The 14,427-nt window shown below is 35.6% G+C and overlaps 1 protein-coding gene across 10 annotated transcripts in view; it reads right to left on the reverse strand.

The window, feature by feature from the left end:
- JMJD1C (jumonji domain containing 1C) overlaps positions 1 to 14,427 on the reverse strand; it is a 318,019-nt gene that overhangs the window by 36,483 nt on the left and 267,109 nt on the right. For 4 of the 10 annotated variants that reach the window (XR_007460906.1, XM_049646138.1, XM_049646134.1 and 1 more), the window contains exons 4-9: positions 8,054 to 8,159; positions 6,115 to 6,180; positions 5,350 to 5,474; positions 3,337 to 3,480; positions 3,045 to 3,237; positions 1,240 to 2,927 (exon numbers count right to left, since the gene is read on the reverse strand). Coding sequence is in view for 9 of the 10 variants with exons in the window: in XM_049646134.1 (XP_049502091.1) it covers positions 1,240 to 2,927; positions 3,045 to 3,237; positions 3,337 to 3,480; positions 5,350 to 5,474; positions 6,115 to 6,180; positions 8,054 to 8,159 (2,322 nt within the window). In the remaining variant the exon portion in view is untranslated. Of the gene's footprint in view, positions 1 to 1,239; positions 2,928 to 3,044; positions 3,238 to 3,332; positions 3,481 to 5,349; positions 5,475 to 6,114; positions 6,181 to 8,053; positions 8,160 to 14,427 lie in introns of all 10 variants that reach the window. The other 6 variants (XM_049646137.1, XM_049646140.1, XM_049646142.1 and 3 more) reach the window with 3 other exon arrangements.

The raw sequence follows: 14,427 nt of genomic DNA on the forward strand, positions 1-14,427 counted from the left end.
AGGGAATTAGTGTTTAACGGGTATAAAGTTTCAGTTTTGCAAGATGAAAATGTTCTAGAGATCTGTTGCACAACAATGTGAATAAAGTTAACACTATTGAACTGTACGCTTAAAAATGATTAGGATGGTAAATTTAATGTTAATTGATTTTAATCAATCAATCCATCAATCAAGTTTTAGAAAAATTCTGGGGAGACAGTTGAAGAGCAACTTGAGCTGCACCAAGGACAAGGACTAAGTTGTCTGGTGGAGTTTAAGACACCCATTCTCATTCTTTTTGATACTGTGGATGGTAATGCCCTCAACAATCACTTCTTAGCATGAAAATAAATGTGGCTAGAGAAACCACATTAGCCCATGAGGGAATAGGAGCTCTCTATACCACCACCTTCAGCAAAACTCCTCATATTTGATGTTGGCAGGACTTCAGTCCCAACTTTACTCCCAAATATCAGAAGTCTCCAACTTAGGCACCCTTCTGAGAGAGAATAAGAGCCTCAGAGTCACAGCCTGTAACATACCATCAATATTATATCTAGCTGGGAAACATAAAAATTTGTCTTGAGAATAATTTAAGATATATATCCAATTTATATATAATTTATATATATATATATATATATTTTTTTTTTTTTACATATAACTTTACATAAGTTTTAATCCACAAATTGTACTTGTAATTTAGCTGAGCATAATTATAGATATGTACCATAATAAGTTATCAAGACATTCATTCTTCATAATAGATATGTCAGAACCAATCTAAAAGTTTTACTTCTTTAAATTGGCTTTTAATTTTTTTTTTTTTCAACATTTTTAATTTATTTTTGGGACAGAGAGAGACAGAGCATGAACGGGGGAGGGGCAGAGAGAGAGGGAGACACAGAATCGGAAACAGGCTCCAGGCTCTGAGCCATCAGCCCAGAGCCTGACGCGGGGCTCGAACTCACGGACCGCGAGATCGTGACCTGGCTGAAGTCGGACGCTTAACCGACTGCGCCACCCAGGCGCCCCTAAATTGGCTTTTAAAAGTATGTAGGCTTTTCTGAGATATCAGCTTCCATGGTTCCAAAGTTACTAAGTATCAAAAGTTTCACTATGATTGGAAAAATTAGTGCTTGAAAGATTCTAACATATTTTATAATAAGACAAAAAATTAATGGGATATTGGAAACGCACTTGTATACATGTTGATTAATACACATATATTGATGTGTGCCAAACCACAATGTAACTTACCCTCCTTAAAGAAGATTCAGCATTAACTGCATTTTCTGGGTGAACCCACTTAGAAGAAGGTAGACCAAGTCCTGAGTATGCATGTGTTCCATTTGGATATTGCCAAATAATTGGATAAAGTCCAAGCTGATTATATGAAGCAGAAGGATGGGCTTGTCCAAGAAGATGAGGGGACTGATGCTGTAATAACTGTTGCTGTTGCTGGTGTGCTAATGCTAAGTGGCTCAAGCTGCTGGCGTGAGCAGTCTCTAGTCGTGGGTGGCCACCAAGTAAGGAGGCAGCAGGCACTCCAGGTAACACAGTAGGAAGTAAATGAGGGTGATGAACAGAATGGTGTGGACCACTAGTCAGAGGGTGAGTGTTAATGGTAGGTATTGGAGTTTGACTAGATGATCCCGCAAGTAAGTGAGGTGCAGGAGTTAAGGCAGGGTGATGGGTACCTGGATTTAAACAGGTTCTGTGGGATGAAGAATGAAGAGGAAAGGGATGCTGGTTTAAGAAAGGTGAAATGTGATTAGTTCCTGTTTCTGACCCAACAAGTGCAGGATCTCTGTAAACTGTGAAATGCTCATTTTTATCAATGATAAGAGGGCTCTTTGTAGCTTCTAAGGTACTGCCTCGAGTAGGAACTGAATGAAAATTGCATCTTGATAACTCATGCTCTATCTTGTTTGCCAGTCTTCTCTCACCAGCAGCTTGGCTGTTCACATAATTGGCCTTAGACTTTACAGAATCAGGAGAATGGGTAATTTTAGGTTTAAGAACTTCAGGTGAGGGATTTGATTTTGTCTTGTGAATATCTACTGAAGTATTAAGTTTAGATTTTACTGTCTCTGGGGGTGGGCTTCGCTTATGCAGCTTATCTTCTGTGACAGAAACTGCACTCAGAGAAGACATATAAGAGACATACTGGTTTTTCTCTTTTTCCATATTCAGGTGATCATTTCCTGAGGAAGCACTCCTAACATTTGATTGGGTTAAATCTACTTTAACTACATCACTGACCCAGCTCTGGTCGGAATCTTGTTTTGCTGTTTCCAAGTATTTTGCATTTGCAATAGAATGTTTTGAATCACTAACATTAGGATCCATTTTCTGAAGTGTCTGAAGGCCAAAGGTACTGGAGGTTTCCTGAGCCACCTTTTCTGAATTAGTGTCATTCGTAATATCAATAACACATTTTGGTGTGGGTGGTCTGGACACAAATTTCTCCTTTGGTAATGATTCCACTGTATGTGTTTTTTCCATATTGCATTCTTGAAGAAGTAAATCGTTAGGATTATGATCAGAAAGTGTGGCCTGCTCTGATGAACGAATAATCATTTTGTCTTGAAGCTGAGTGTCAACAGACTTCTGCTTCTCTGCTTCTTCATGTTTTTTATCTTCCTGTATTTGATCCCAGGGAGGCTGGCTGTCTATTATTAGTGTCTCTTCTCCTACCTTCTCATTATTCTGGGATTTTCCTTCTTCTCCATTTACCTTTGAAGTGTTTTTATTTTTCAACTCATTCTCTGGCTTCTGCTCTGAGGAATTATTTATTATTCTCTTATTTGAATTTTCTGAGTCACTGCTCTCAGAAAAGTCTGAAACATTGTCGGTTCGTAGTCTTTTCATATTTAGTTTCTTTTCATCTTCCTCAGGTTTCCTTCTTTTATTCATCAACTGTTTGTTTTTCCCTTTAGCATTTTCTGTAAGATAAAAAAAAGGAACAGTTTTATTTTGCATAACTAAAATATTAAATAAGTACCTTTTAAGTGTATTTCTGTTTTATTTGTTCTCATTCCCTTAAAAAAATTGAGTCCTACCTCCTCGTGCTATATACTCATACTTTTCCTCCTTCATCTTCTCTTCATCTGGTATACTGCTATCTGAGCCCTTCCTCTTACTTGGACGAATATTTCTTTGTTGCTGTTGCTGGTGTGTATTCTGTTTTGGTACAGCAGCTTGGGAGTTCATTGCTGGTCTGGGACTATTTGCTTGGGCACGTGTATAATGACCCTAAAAATAACCGATTGAACAATGATTATTTATTACCTGATCCTAAGTAATCTAAGGAAAAATATGTATATAATAATACATCATTAACAACATACATACGTGAACAGCGTTGCTATTTTGACTGGCGCGAGACCTTCGCCGTGATGTGATGCCAATATTTTCACCTTTTAACAAAGAGTGAACAACATCATCTAGAAAGGTCATTTGAACCATAGAAGGATCGACATTCTGTGGTTCTAGTACCTAATCCACAACACAAAACAAGAACAAAAATTAAATCCAATCAGCTAGTCGATATAATATTAGGTATAACTACTGAGTAGAAAATGTTTAAAAATCAGTTTGGGATACTTAATTCATAAGATACTGTCAGACTTGCAATAAATCAGTTTTAGTCATCAAACATAATATTAGCTTGTTTAACATTCTGAAACCTACTGTTTCTTCTGCTAACCAAAAATTTAAAAGCAAATATATTTATTGCAAGTATATCTTAAAAAAAGCAAGGCTAAGAATCAATTAGGAGTATAATGCCAAGTCATAAAATGTATTTTAAAAATAGGAATTTCTAGGGGCGCCTGGATAGCTCAGTTGGTTGGGCATCTGCCTCTTGGTTTCATCTCAGGTCACCATCTCATGGTTTTATGGGTTCAAGCCCTGCACTGGGCTCTGTGCTGTCAGCACGGAGCCTGCTTAGAATTTCTCTGTCTCCCTCTTTCTCTACCCCTCCCCCACTCCCTCTGTTGCTCTCAAAATAAATAAATAAACTTTGAAAAAATTTAAAAGTTAAGGGGTACCTGAGTGGCTCAATTGGTTAAGCGTCTGACTTCAGCTCAGGTCATGATCTCAGTCTGAGTTTGAGCCTCACATTGGGCTCTGCGCGGACAGCTAGGAGCCTAGAGCCTGTTTCAGATTCTGTGTCTCCCCTTCTCTCTGCCCCTCCCCTGCTTGCACGCTCTCTCTCTCAAAAATAAATAAACATTAAAATAAATATTTTAATGAAAAAAAAAAAAAGGAATTTCCAAAAAGCAGCTATAAAATAAAACTAGGAAAGTAGAACTTAAGAAGAAAATGACAAAAATTGTGTAAATGAATACAAATGGTAATAATTTTTTAAAAAGACATGTTAAACAAGTAACTATTTTAAAAACTAAAGGCAATTCTATGTTCCATTAAGAAATGAAAGTTTGCCACCATTTTAGGAAAAACAAATAAATACAATTAGCCAATATAATTTATTCAGCAATTTGGCTAAAATTTTAAGCAAAGCATTTGAACTGTTTCTAAAGGGGTACTCAATTATTCAGAAACCCTCCACAATCCACTCAGGTAGCAAGGTGTAAATATTTTTTTTTTTTTTAGCTACAGCTTTGAAAGATTTGAAATCAAGACTTTCAGACTGTTCTTTAAAACTTCATATGAGGGGTGCCTGGGTGGCTCAGTCGGTTAAGCGTCCGACTTTGGCTCAGGTCATGATCTCGCGGTCCGTGGGTTTGAGCCCCGCGTCAGGCTCCGTGCTGACAGCTCAGAGCCTGGAACCTGCTTCTGTTTCTATGTCTCCCTCTCTCTCTGCCCATCTCCCGCTCACACTGTCTCTCTCTCTCTTAAAAATAAACATTAAAAAAATAATAAGATAAAAAAATTTTAAAAACTTCATATGAAATTTATATCCTTAATACTTAAGGGAGCATACCAACTATGAAACTTGACTTGAAAAGAACTACAATGGTGTGCATTAGTTTTCATTAGTGAAAAGCAATCATTTGGGAAATACATTTATTACTGGAGATAGAAAAACAGATTTTAAGAAAGAAAATATTAGCTGATGAAAGGATTAAAAAAAAAGAATACTCAAAAGAGTTTGATGCTTCTATTTCAGAGACTTATTTGATCAGTGTTGAAATAAATTTGGTATTACTATCTCACTGTGACCTAAAGTGACCTCTAATAGACATCAGATACACTTAAACTTATTAGAAGTATATTACTACAGAAAAAACTTAAGAGATGAAAATTATTTACTGCAAACTTATTGAACCATTTTTTGGGAGGCATGGACTATCTGAATTGTAAGTATCTCTCTTCAAAAGTATTATTAGTTGGACTAGTTACCTGATCATTCATAACGATCATGGTGCGAGTGAAGAGATCATGATGAGTAATTATGCCAGTAAACCACTGGGTGGCAGAGTCTTGTCTATATACTCTCACTCTGTATCCATTTAAGGAATAAGGACCTTAAAAAAACACACACACACAAGAAATAGGGGTATCTTAAATGGAGACATTTTCATTGAAGAATACCTTTTAGGAGAAACAGGAGCTTTGTGATAGATGAGTAATATCATTTTCAAATATTGGTTTTTAAAAAATGTATTAGAAGTGACTACATATACCTTAGCGCCAGATCACTGTGAAGTTATCATTACACACACTCTACTACACATATATGTTCTAACTCAATGGAAATAAAATACTTTAAGTCAGAAAGACTATTTCTGGCATCATGAGTTAATAAAAGGACAATATAAAATGTAAAGTTATAGTCATCTAGAAAGTCATAAGGCTACAAAGCTACTTAATAGGTGTGGGGTACAGGACTATGTGGCTGAAATGAAAAGGTAATTTGGGATTCCATTATCTTGAGTTTTCTAGTTGCCAAAACTCTACATAACAACTACAAATTTTAATTCTTCTGTTGACAGCTAGAAAAAGCTGCCAAAGTCTTGCAACATACAGAGATTATTAAGTGAATTATAAATATGGCACTAAAAGGCATTCTAAATAAAGAACTATGGTGTACTTTTAGATTAAACTCACTTTTTAAAGGGAAGGATTAAATAATAATAATATATATCTGCATATATTCACATTTACCTATTAAAACAAAAGTCAGTCCACAGAAGAGAATAATGGGAGATAAAAATTTCTTCAATTCAGGTACTAAAATGGTATCAAATATTTAAAAGTTTAACAAGAACTGTGAGGGATCGGATGGAAACTGATACACCTTGATGACAGCATTATACATGGACAATTTACAAACGCTTTCAAAATGTGTAAGTGCTTAATCTTCTTTAATTCTCATTATTTTGCCTCTTATAAAAATTAAGAATATGAAGTTGACAGGTCAAATAAAACATTTAGGTGAGAGATCTAGGAATGAATTGATTTTTAATTCCTGGGCATACAGTTATAAGCCATTTAACATACCAATTAATGGTTTAATATTTATTTGCCAGTTTCAAGACAAAACTATGCTAATGTTGGCCTGAAATATAAGTCAATTAACAAATGTATAGAAAATGTTCCACTTGACCTATAAATTAAATATATTCGGAGCCATGATAATCGATTATACAAACTCTAGTCTTTTCTAACTGTGGAAGAATAAGACTCTAAGAATGTAATATAGCAACAGCTTACAGAATAAGTATGATCAATTTTCAATTTCTATTAGCACAATTTTCAATTTTTAACTGTCTTATTCCTACCACAAAACACAATTTAGAGTCAGCCTCAAATAATTCTGCTTAGGTTGAACAGGGACTATACTGCCTCAATTTTTCTCCTCTATAAATAGGGTAAGAAAACAAAAGTTGCTAAAATATATTAGCCTGGCATCTTCAATAAATTGCAAGGAAAAGAGGAAAAGAGATGGGACACATCAACCCATTAAATTGTGGACATTTTTTGGATCCCCTGATCTAAAATATATAAATAAATAAAATAATAAAAATCAATCAAACCTGTTAAAAGTCATTTGAGACATTTACAAAATAAGTGAAAATTTGAACTTGAGTATCCAGTATTTAATATTAAAGAACTATTAATTTTGGGGGGGGGGGCATAATAATGGTATGCTGGCTTTGTTTAAAAAATTCGGCGATGACTGAATTTGATGGAAGGAAACAGGAGCGTGGATGGGGCAGGACCAACCAAGGTTTTATAGCTGTTAGGGCTGGAAGATAGGCACATGGAAGTTTGCTGAAATATACTATTTCTATGCATTTTTTCATATTCTCTATAGTAAGTTTTAAAGAATATTTAGCCTAAGAAGAATTTAATACATAGATGATCTGCTCTATAAGTACCCATACAAAGCAGAGTAGCCACACCTTAGAGATGATCTCTATTATAACTGAAGTTAAATGACATGGAAGTTGAGGGTTGAGATAAATATGGGTATTTAAAAACAAAATTCCTTTTTAAAACCATTCAACAAAATATCAATACTTCATGCCATACTGTCCTAGTTTCAATTCAATGTCACAAAAAGCTTATATGATTTTACAAATAGAAAAAGAAATCACTAAGAATTATAAAACCCCACTGGTTTGAAAGTCACATGTTATAGACAAATTTATAACTTACTAAAAAAAGAAACAAAACTAAAACTAGTATGATGGTCATTGCTGAGGAAGGTGAACTGAAATAGGCCACTTTTATCAGATACTAACAGCATTCTTCAAAGGAAATCATTTGTGGCTTTGGGCAATCCTTTACTCAAACAATGCTTCCTTCTCCAGGAAGGACACACCTAACTTTATTCTGTAATATGGAAATTTTCCTATCAACAAAACACCTGTGTGGTTATAATTTCATGCCAGTCATTTAACTCAGATGAGCTAGTAAGCTGGTGAAGTTATGAGCTTTCTACTGAAATTATGATTTTGCTATTTTCCCTCGACTGGACAGAACTCAAAATATTAAACTGGGTCTTCTATTTATATTGCATGTAATTGAACAACCAAAACCAAACATGAAAAACTGCCCAGTTCCAAAAAAATTTAATGCAGAACTTCAAAATAGTTACCTTGCATAAAAATCTCCTGAACCTTTTGTTCCTTTACCCAGACTTTCACTTCTTCCTGAAGTTGCGGGTTGTCCCTGAGAACTGGGTTTAGGCTGTCTATGTCGTCCTAGAATTACAGATTAAAAGAAAGGTCCATGTTACGCTGTCCTAACGTTAATATTATGAACTCTCCCTCCTATATTTTCTAAGGATTGAAGAAAATTCCTTCATCTAAATGTATGTAAAAACACAAATTCATAAGTTATAGTTCATTAGCAATTACATAAAGGCAGAGCATAAGAAATTAACCTATGTAAGATTTGATCCTTGACAACAATCCTAGACAAAATTTGAAATTTACTAATGTGTTTTCTAACTTTAAGTGTGGCCTTAGATAAGTCACATTTTTAAGGGTTTCAGGATGAGAAGCAATATACAAACCAAATAGCATCAGGTCATCTAAGGCTGGTAGCAAAAGAATCGAGTTGAATATTTTAGTGACAATACATATATACATAGATGAATTACCCTCTTCCCATAATGCCTAAAATGTTTTAAACTACAAAAGTCATTATCCACTCTCTTGATTTAAATGCCATCAAATTCAGTTCTACTCAAACTCATCTGACCAGTAACTTCACTGCTAAAACCCAGTGTCAAAGCATCCAGGCAATTAAAATTACATTATTGATGGTATTATCCTCATAACAGGGTGGATCTAGACACAGAAACAACCGGTTCTCTCTCCTTGGAGATGTGAATCACACAGTCACATGGTTTCCCACAATCTGTTGGTCCCCCGCTGGACTCTTTGACATTCTGTTCTCTCTCTCTCAAAGCACCTCTGCTGCTCCTGCATTTGAGGTCAGCGGCAGGAGCCCTAGAGTAGAGCTGGGAAGAACAACAAAGCAGCACTGTCAATTGGCGGCCCTTATGAAAGTGGACTGGCAGATCATGGAAACCAGTGAACAGAAGGGAGCAGAGTGAAGGGAATTCTATCTGGTGAATAAAAATAATGTGGCAATTTGGAAAAGTCGAAAAGTAGCTGAAGAGTACAAAGAAGGACCCCTAATCAAGCAGGTCATACTTCAGTCTTCTAGTCTAAAGTTTATCTAAATAAAGCTTTTTCTTCTCATCTCATGATGACCTTAAGGGGCTATCATGTATGTATTTTTGCAATAATAGTGTGGCAAATACTCTGATATTTCATTTATACCTAGTGAATACCAACCAAGAGGAAGAAATACAGGCCTTCAAAGTTATCAACTATATTCCTTCGCAAATAAACTGAAATGCTACTTTACAGAAGGAAATACTAGAGTGGAAAAGTATCATACAAAATGTAGATAAAATCTGTCATTTTGGGGGAGGGGGTGGAATGTCCATGACAGGTCTTCTTTTTTGTAAAGAAACTTTCTAGCAATCCCTTTTTTCCACACCCCTTTAATAATACACTGCACACTTACTTACCCTCTTTATTTTAGGAACAGAAAATACCATGGAAAAGTTCAGACTCTAAACCTCTTGATGCACACCAGGTGACAGTCTATTCTATGACAACAAAACAAAGGAAACATTCTATCTCCCAAGGAAAACCATTACCATTTCCAGATAGCTCTGACAACTATCAAGTTCTTTCAAAGTCTTCCTTACTTTAGCTTCCACACACAGATCCAAGCTTAACTCTTCAAAGTCAACAAACAAGTCTAATCACTTCCCTACCTTATAGTTCTTCAAACATGTGCATTCTGGTTTTGTTTCCACAGCTATGAATCTTCTCTAAACACCTGTCTTTATTATAACCACTCTTCCCTTATTCTAGACATTTAATTGGAAAAAAGATGGGCACTTGTCTAGAAAAACACTACACAATCACCTGGGTGTCACTGCTGACTTCTTCTTTTTTAATTTTTAATGTTTATTTATTTTTGAGACAGAGCAAGAGACAGAGTGCAAGCAAGGGAGGTTCAGACAGAGGGAGACACAGAATCTGAAGCAGGCTCCAGGCTCTGAGCTGTCAGCTCAAGCCTGACGTGGGGCTTGAACTCATGAACCGTAAGATCTTGACCTGAGCCAAAGTCAGACGCGTAACCAACTGAGCCACTCAGATGCCCCACTGCTGACTTATTTTAAGTTTACTATGGTCTACTACTTCCAATCTTTCATACTTTGGGGTAGAAGGGGTATAAACTGCTGTTAAAGCAACACTGGCAATACTTCACAGACAGTCATGGGTATGGTCTAAAAAACCAGTTTCCTGTATTGAAACTTCACGGTTTTGGGCGCTGGGGTGGCTTAGTCAGTTAAGCATCTGACTTCAGCTTAGGTGATGATCTCACAGTTCATGAGTTTCAGCCCCGTGTTGGGCTCTGTGCTGACAGCTCAGAACCTGAAGACTGCTAAGGATTCTGTGTCTCCCTCTCTTTCTCTCTCTCAAAAATAAGTAAATAAACATTTAAAAAGAAAAGAGGGGTGCCTGGGTGGCTCAGTCGGTTGAGCATCTGACTTTGGCTCAGGTCATGATCTCGCAGTTTGTGAGTTCGAGCCCCCTCACCCCACCCAGTGAGGCTCTGTGCTGACAGCTCAGAGCCTCAAGCCTGCTTCCGATTCTGTGTCTCCCTCTCTCTCTGTCCTTCCTTCCCCTGCTCATGCTGTCTCTCTCTCTCTCTCTTTCAAAAATAAAGAAACATTTAAAAAAAAAAAAAAAAGAAAGAAACCCATGAAACTTCACAGTTTAAAACTACTAGGCGTAGGGGGGCCAGGCTGGCTCAGTCAGTACAGCATGTGACTCTTGATCTCGGGGTCACGAGTTCAAGCCCCACATTAGGTGTAGAGTTTACTTAAAAAAAAAAAACAACACACACCTACTGGGATATATAAATTGCTCAATATTTATTTATATTTTATTTAAAACATTAAGATAACAGCCTATATTTCCAGGATCATTAAACATACAAATATCTCCTCAACAATGACCCATTTCTAGTGAGAAAAACACACCATTAAAAACTGACAACTTGAATCTATTTACTGAAATGACCTTATAGATCAAATTTCTATGGACCAATTTCCTCATCTATAAAGCAGTCACTAATATCTGCCTCTTTCCATCTTAATGAATGTGTTTTTACAATAAGATTTTTTAAAAAATAACTACAATTAGCTTTCTTAAGACATCTAATTCTTAATTATCTATGGTATTGGATGACATGTATTACTAAATTAGTTAAAATCCAAGAAAATTATCCCAACATACTGTCCAGTTATGACAGTCCTATTGTTGCTGGAGTACTCCTTTTTGAATTGTGCTAAGTTACAGGTATTTCTATTGTAGTCATCATTCCCATTTTAAAGGACAAAGGATCAAATCTTACAAGAGCCACTACCAGGTAGCCAAACAAGGTGTGTTTTTTTTTTTTTCCATTTATTGACTTGAACAATTTTGTGAAAGTGCTAAAAATCAGATACAGTCTATAAGGCAAACTCGCAGAGAACTGAAACTAAGGATCTGTAATTAGTATTAATTATTAATATGATTATTCAGAATCTTTTGGAATACAACTGGTTAATAAAGAACTTCAGCTGTGCCCTGAGTTGGTATGAGATTTTAAAAAATTACACAGTACTTCACTTTTTAGTAATTAAGTTACCTATACACATAATTTTTATATTGACTAACTAAAATAATATGTATTCTTTAATTTCCCCAAAACAAATCACCCAGAGAGTGAAGCAACAGCACCCTCTGTGAATCTCCTCTCCTCCATAAATTCTATCCAATATATTATTCTATGAATTATAACCTCCAGCAAATGACTTAACCAGATCAACAAGATTTGTTTTAACTAGAAGCTTATATAGAAAACACAGGAAAGTTCTAAACAATGCCTTAAGTGATTAGGTTCTGGACCTTTACGGTTCATTTGTGTGCTGTTCCTCTGTTTGCAAAGAGAGCAGAAGCTTGCTCTAATTAAACATCAGTGGGGTACCTGACTATAAATAACAACAGCTAACATGATTGCATGTTTACCATGGCAGATACCATGCTACCATACTAGGTGCTTTCCATACAAATCAACTTTTACAACACTTTTCTGAGGTCTAAATTATTATGCCCATTTACATGTTATATACCCAGAGAGGTCCATGGTCATATAATCAGGATATGATGGAGAGATACAGCATTTTAATCTACTTCTGTAACTCTAGAGAGCTCAGGCTCTTTTCACCTACTCTTTCTCCCCTGAGTTAGTACAATGAAAAGGAATGAATAAGACTGTTTACTATAACTGCCTTTCAAAATTTGATATATTTCTTCACATTATATGTAAGAAGTAAAAGGCAACTTTATCTTATGAAGTCAGAATGGGTCAAGTGAAGAATTGAACAGAGTCAGGTGGAAGTTATCTTTCTGTAACCCCCCCTCACATTAGTTATGTGAAATTCATAGGTAGCAACAGTCTAACACTTATCTAAGAGGGGAGACTTTGGATGTTAAACTGATGCAGTTTTTTTTTTTTAATTTTTTTTTAATGTTTATTTATTTTTGAGAGAGAGAGACAGAGTGAGAGGCGGAAGGGCAGAGAGAGAAGGAGTCACAGAATCCGAAGCAGGCTCCAGGCTCCGAGCTGTCAGCACAGAGCCTGATGTGGGGCGTGAACTCACGGAGTGTAAGATCATGACCTGAGCTGAAGTCGGACGCTTAACCGACTGGGCCACCCAGGTGACCCAAACTGATGCAGTCTTACAATCAGAAAGCATAAAAGAGAATATTTTGGCAATATGACTTCATCATGACCTACAGACTCTGAAATGGTATATTTCTAGGTAAACACTGCCCTAAATTACTATCTGAGGTAATAAAAAAAAAAAAAAACAGATTTTTTTTCTTGTGTAGAGAAGAATATGATGGAATATTTTTTTTAAAAAAAGTATTCCTCAAAATATAAAAAATTTTAAAATCAGGTTAGAATCCGTACTTTGACATTAAGACTACTGTACTACCCTTATTTTTGAACCAATTCTCTACTTCATTCCAGTTCAAAGGAAAAAAATTATAATTTATATTTAATTTACATTGTTATAATTATAATAGCATAAAAAATAAGATCACAGGACTAAGATATTCAGATATGCCTGACTAGGTTTAAGAACAGGAATATTATGACAGTGTTCAAAATATATGTGAACAAATTTTCTAAGATAATAAGGAAATGATTTATCTTACCATAACACAGTGCTCCTTACTGATTCAACAAATATTTTCTTTATGTCACATACACTCTGGATGGAACTACTGACAGAACAGCCAACAGAGGCTTGAATCAGAGAATATACCAGCTGTTAGTTTCTATCTAGTTGACTGAGCGGATTGGCTTAATTATAACAGATTTGCTCTAAAGTCCTAACCGATGTCTAGAATAGCACTTTCATTTTAGAATACAATATCACAAAACTAAGTTTCTCTCCCTTTGGACAATTTCTGTTACAGAATGACCTAATACCTGCTTTCAAACTGATACTGATATGTGGCTTAGTAATGGAATGATTTTTTCTCCTACAATAAAATCCTTGACCTTTGTAGTAACCTCTTAAATCCCATATTACACACACTTCCCCATAAAAAAAAAAATGACACTTGATTGTATTTTATAAGAGTTATTCATAAAAGCAACTACCTGTATGTTGAATGTCAGGTAAAGTAACTGAACATTCATTGCCATGCCATTTTCCCACAGTCATCATTTAAATTCATGCTTCAGCAAAACTACAAATAATTGCCGGTCCTTAGATCCCTGGGGTTGCTAGCCAACAGTTAAAAAACATGAATGTTAAGTCCACATAGGTCAAGAGTGACATCCACTGCTATCACAACAATTCTTGTATAACTTATAAAAGAATCCACTTTGTTAGTAAGGATTTACTGGAACAGGAAATCTACTTAGTCTGAGAACTACTACAAAGATCTTAAAAAAGAAAAAGCAGAGTTGCCTAAACCATCTGCAGTTTAACTAAATCTATCAATGAAAGCCTCCACATATTTTCATGATTTAAACCAAGGGTTGGCAAACTTTTCCTAACTTGGCCAGAGAGTAAAAGTAGATTAGGCTTTGAGGGTCATACTATCTCCAATGCAAGGACTCCACTCTACTACTGTAGCACCACAAGCTGCCAAACAATACCATGAACAATACACAAATGAAAGAGTAAGGCTGTTTTCTAATACCTTTATTTACTGACATTCTGTGAAGCTTGAATGTCACAGAACATTCACGTGCCATGACATATTATTCTTCCTTTCACTCTTTTCCTGTTTAAAAATGTAAAAGACCTAAATATTTTACCAGCAAGAAAAGAAAAGAAAAGAAAAGAAAAGAAAAGAAAAGAAAAGAAAA

This window comes from Panthera uncia, chromosome D2, assembly GCF_023721935.1.
Source record: "Panthera uncia isolate 11264 chromosome D2, Puncia_PCG_1.0, whole genome shotgun sequence".
Taxonomy (NCBI): domain Eukaryota; kingdom Metazoa; phylum Chordata; class Mammalia; order Carnivora; family Felidae; genus Panthera; species Panthera uncia.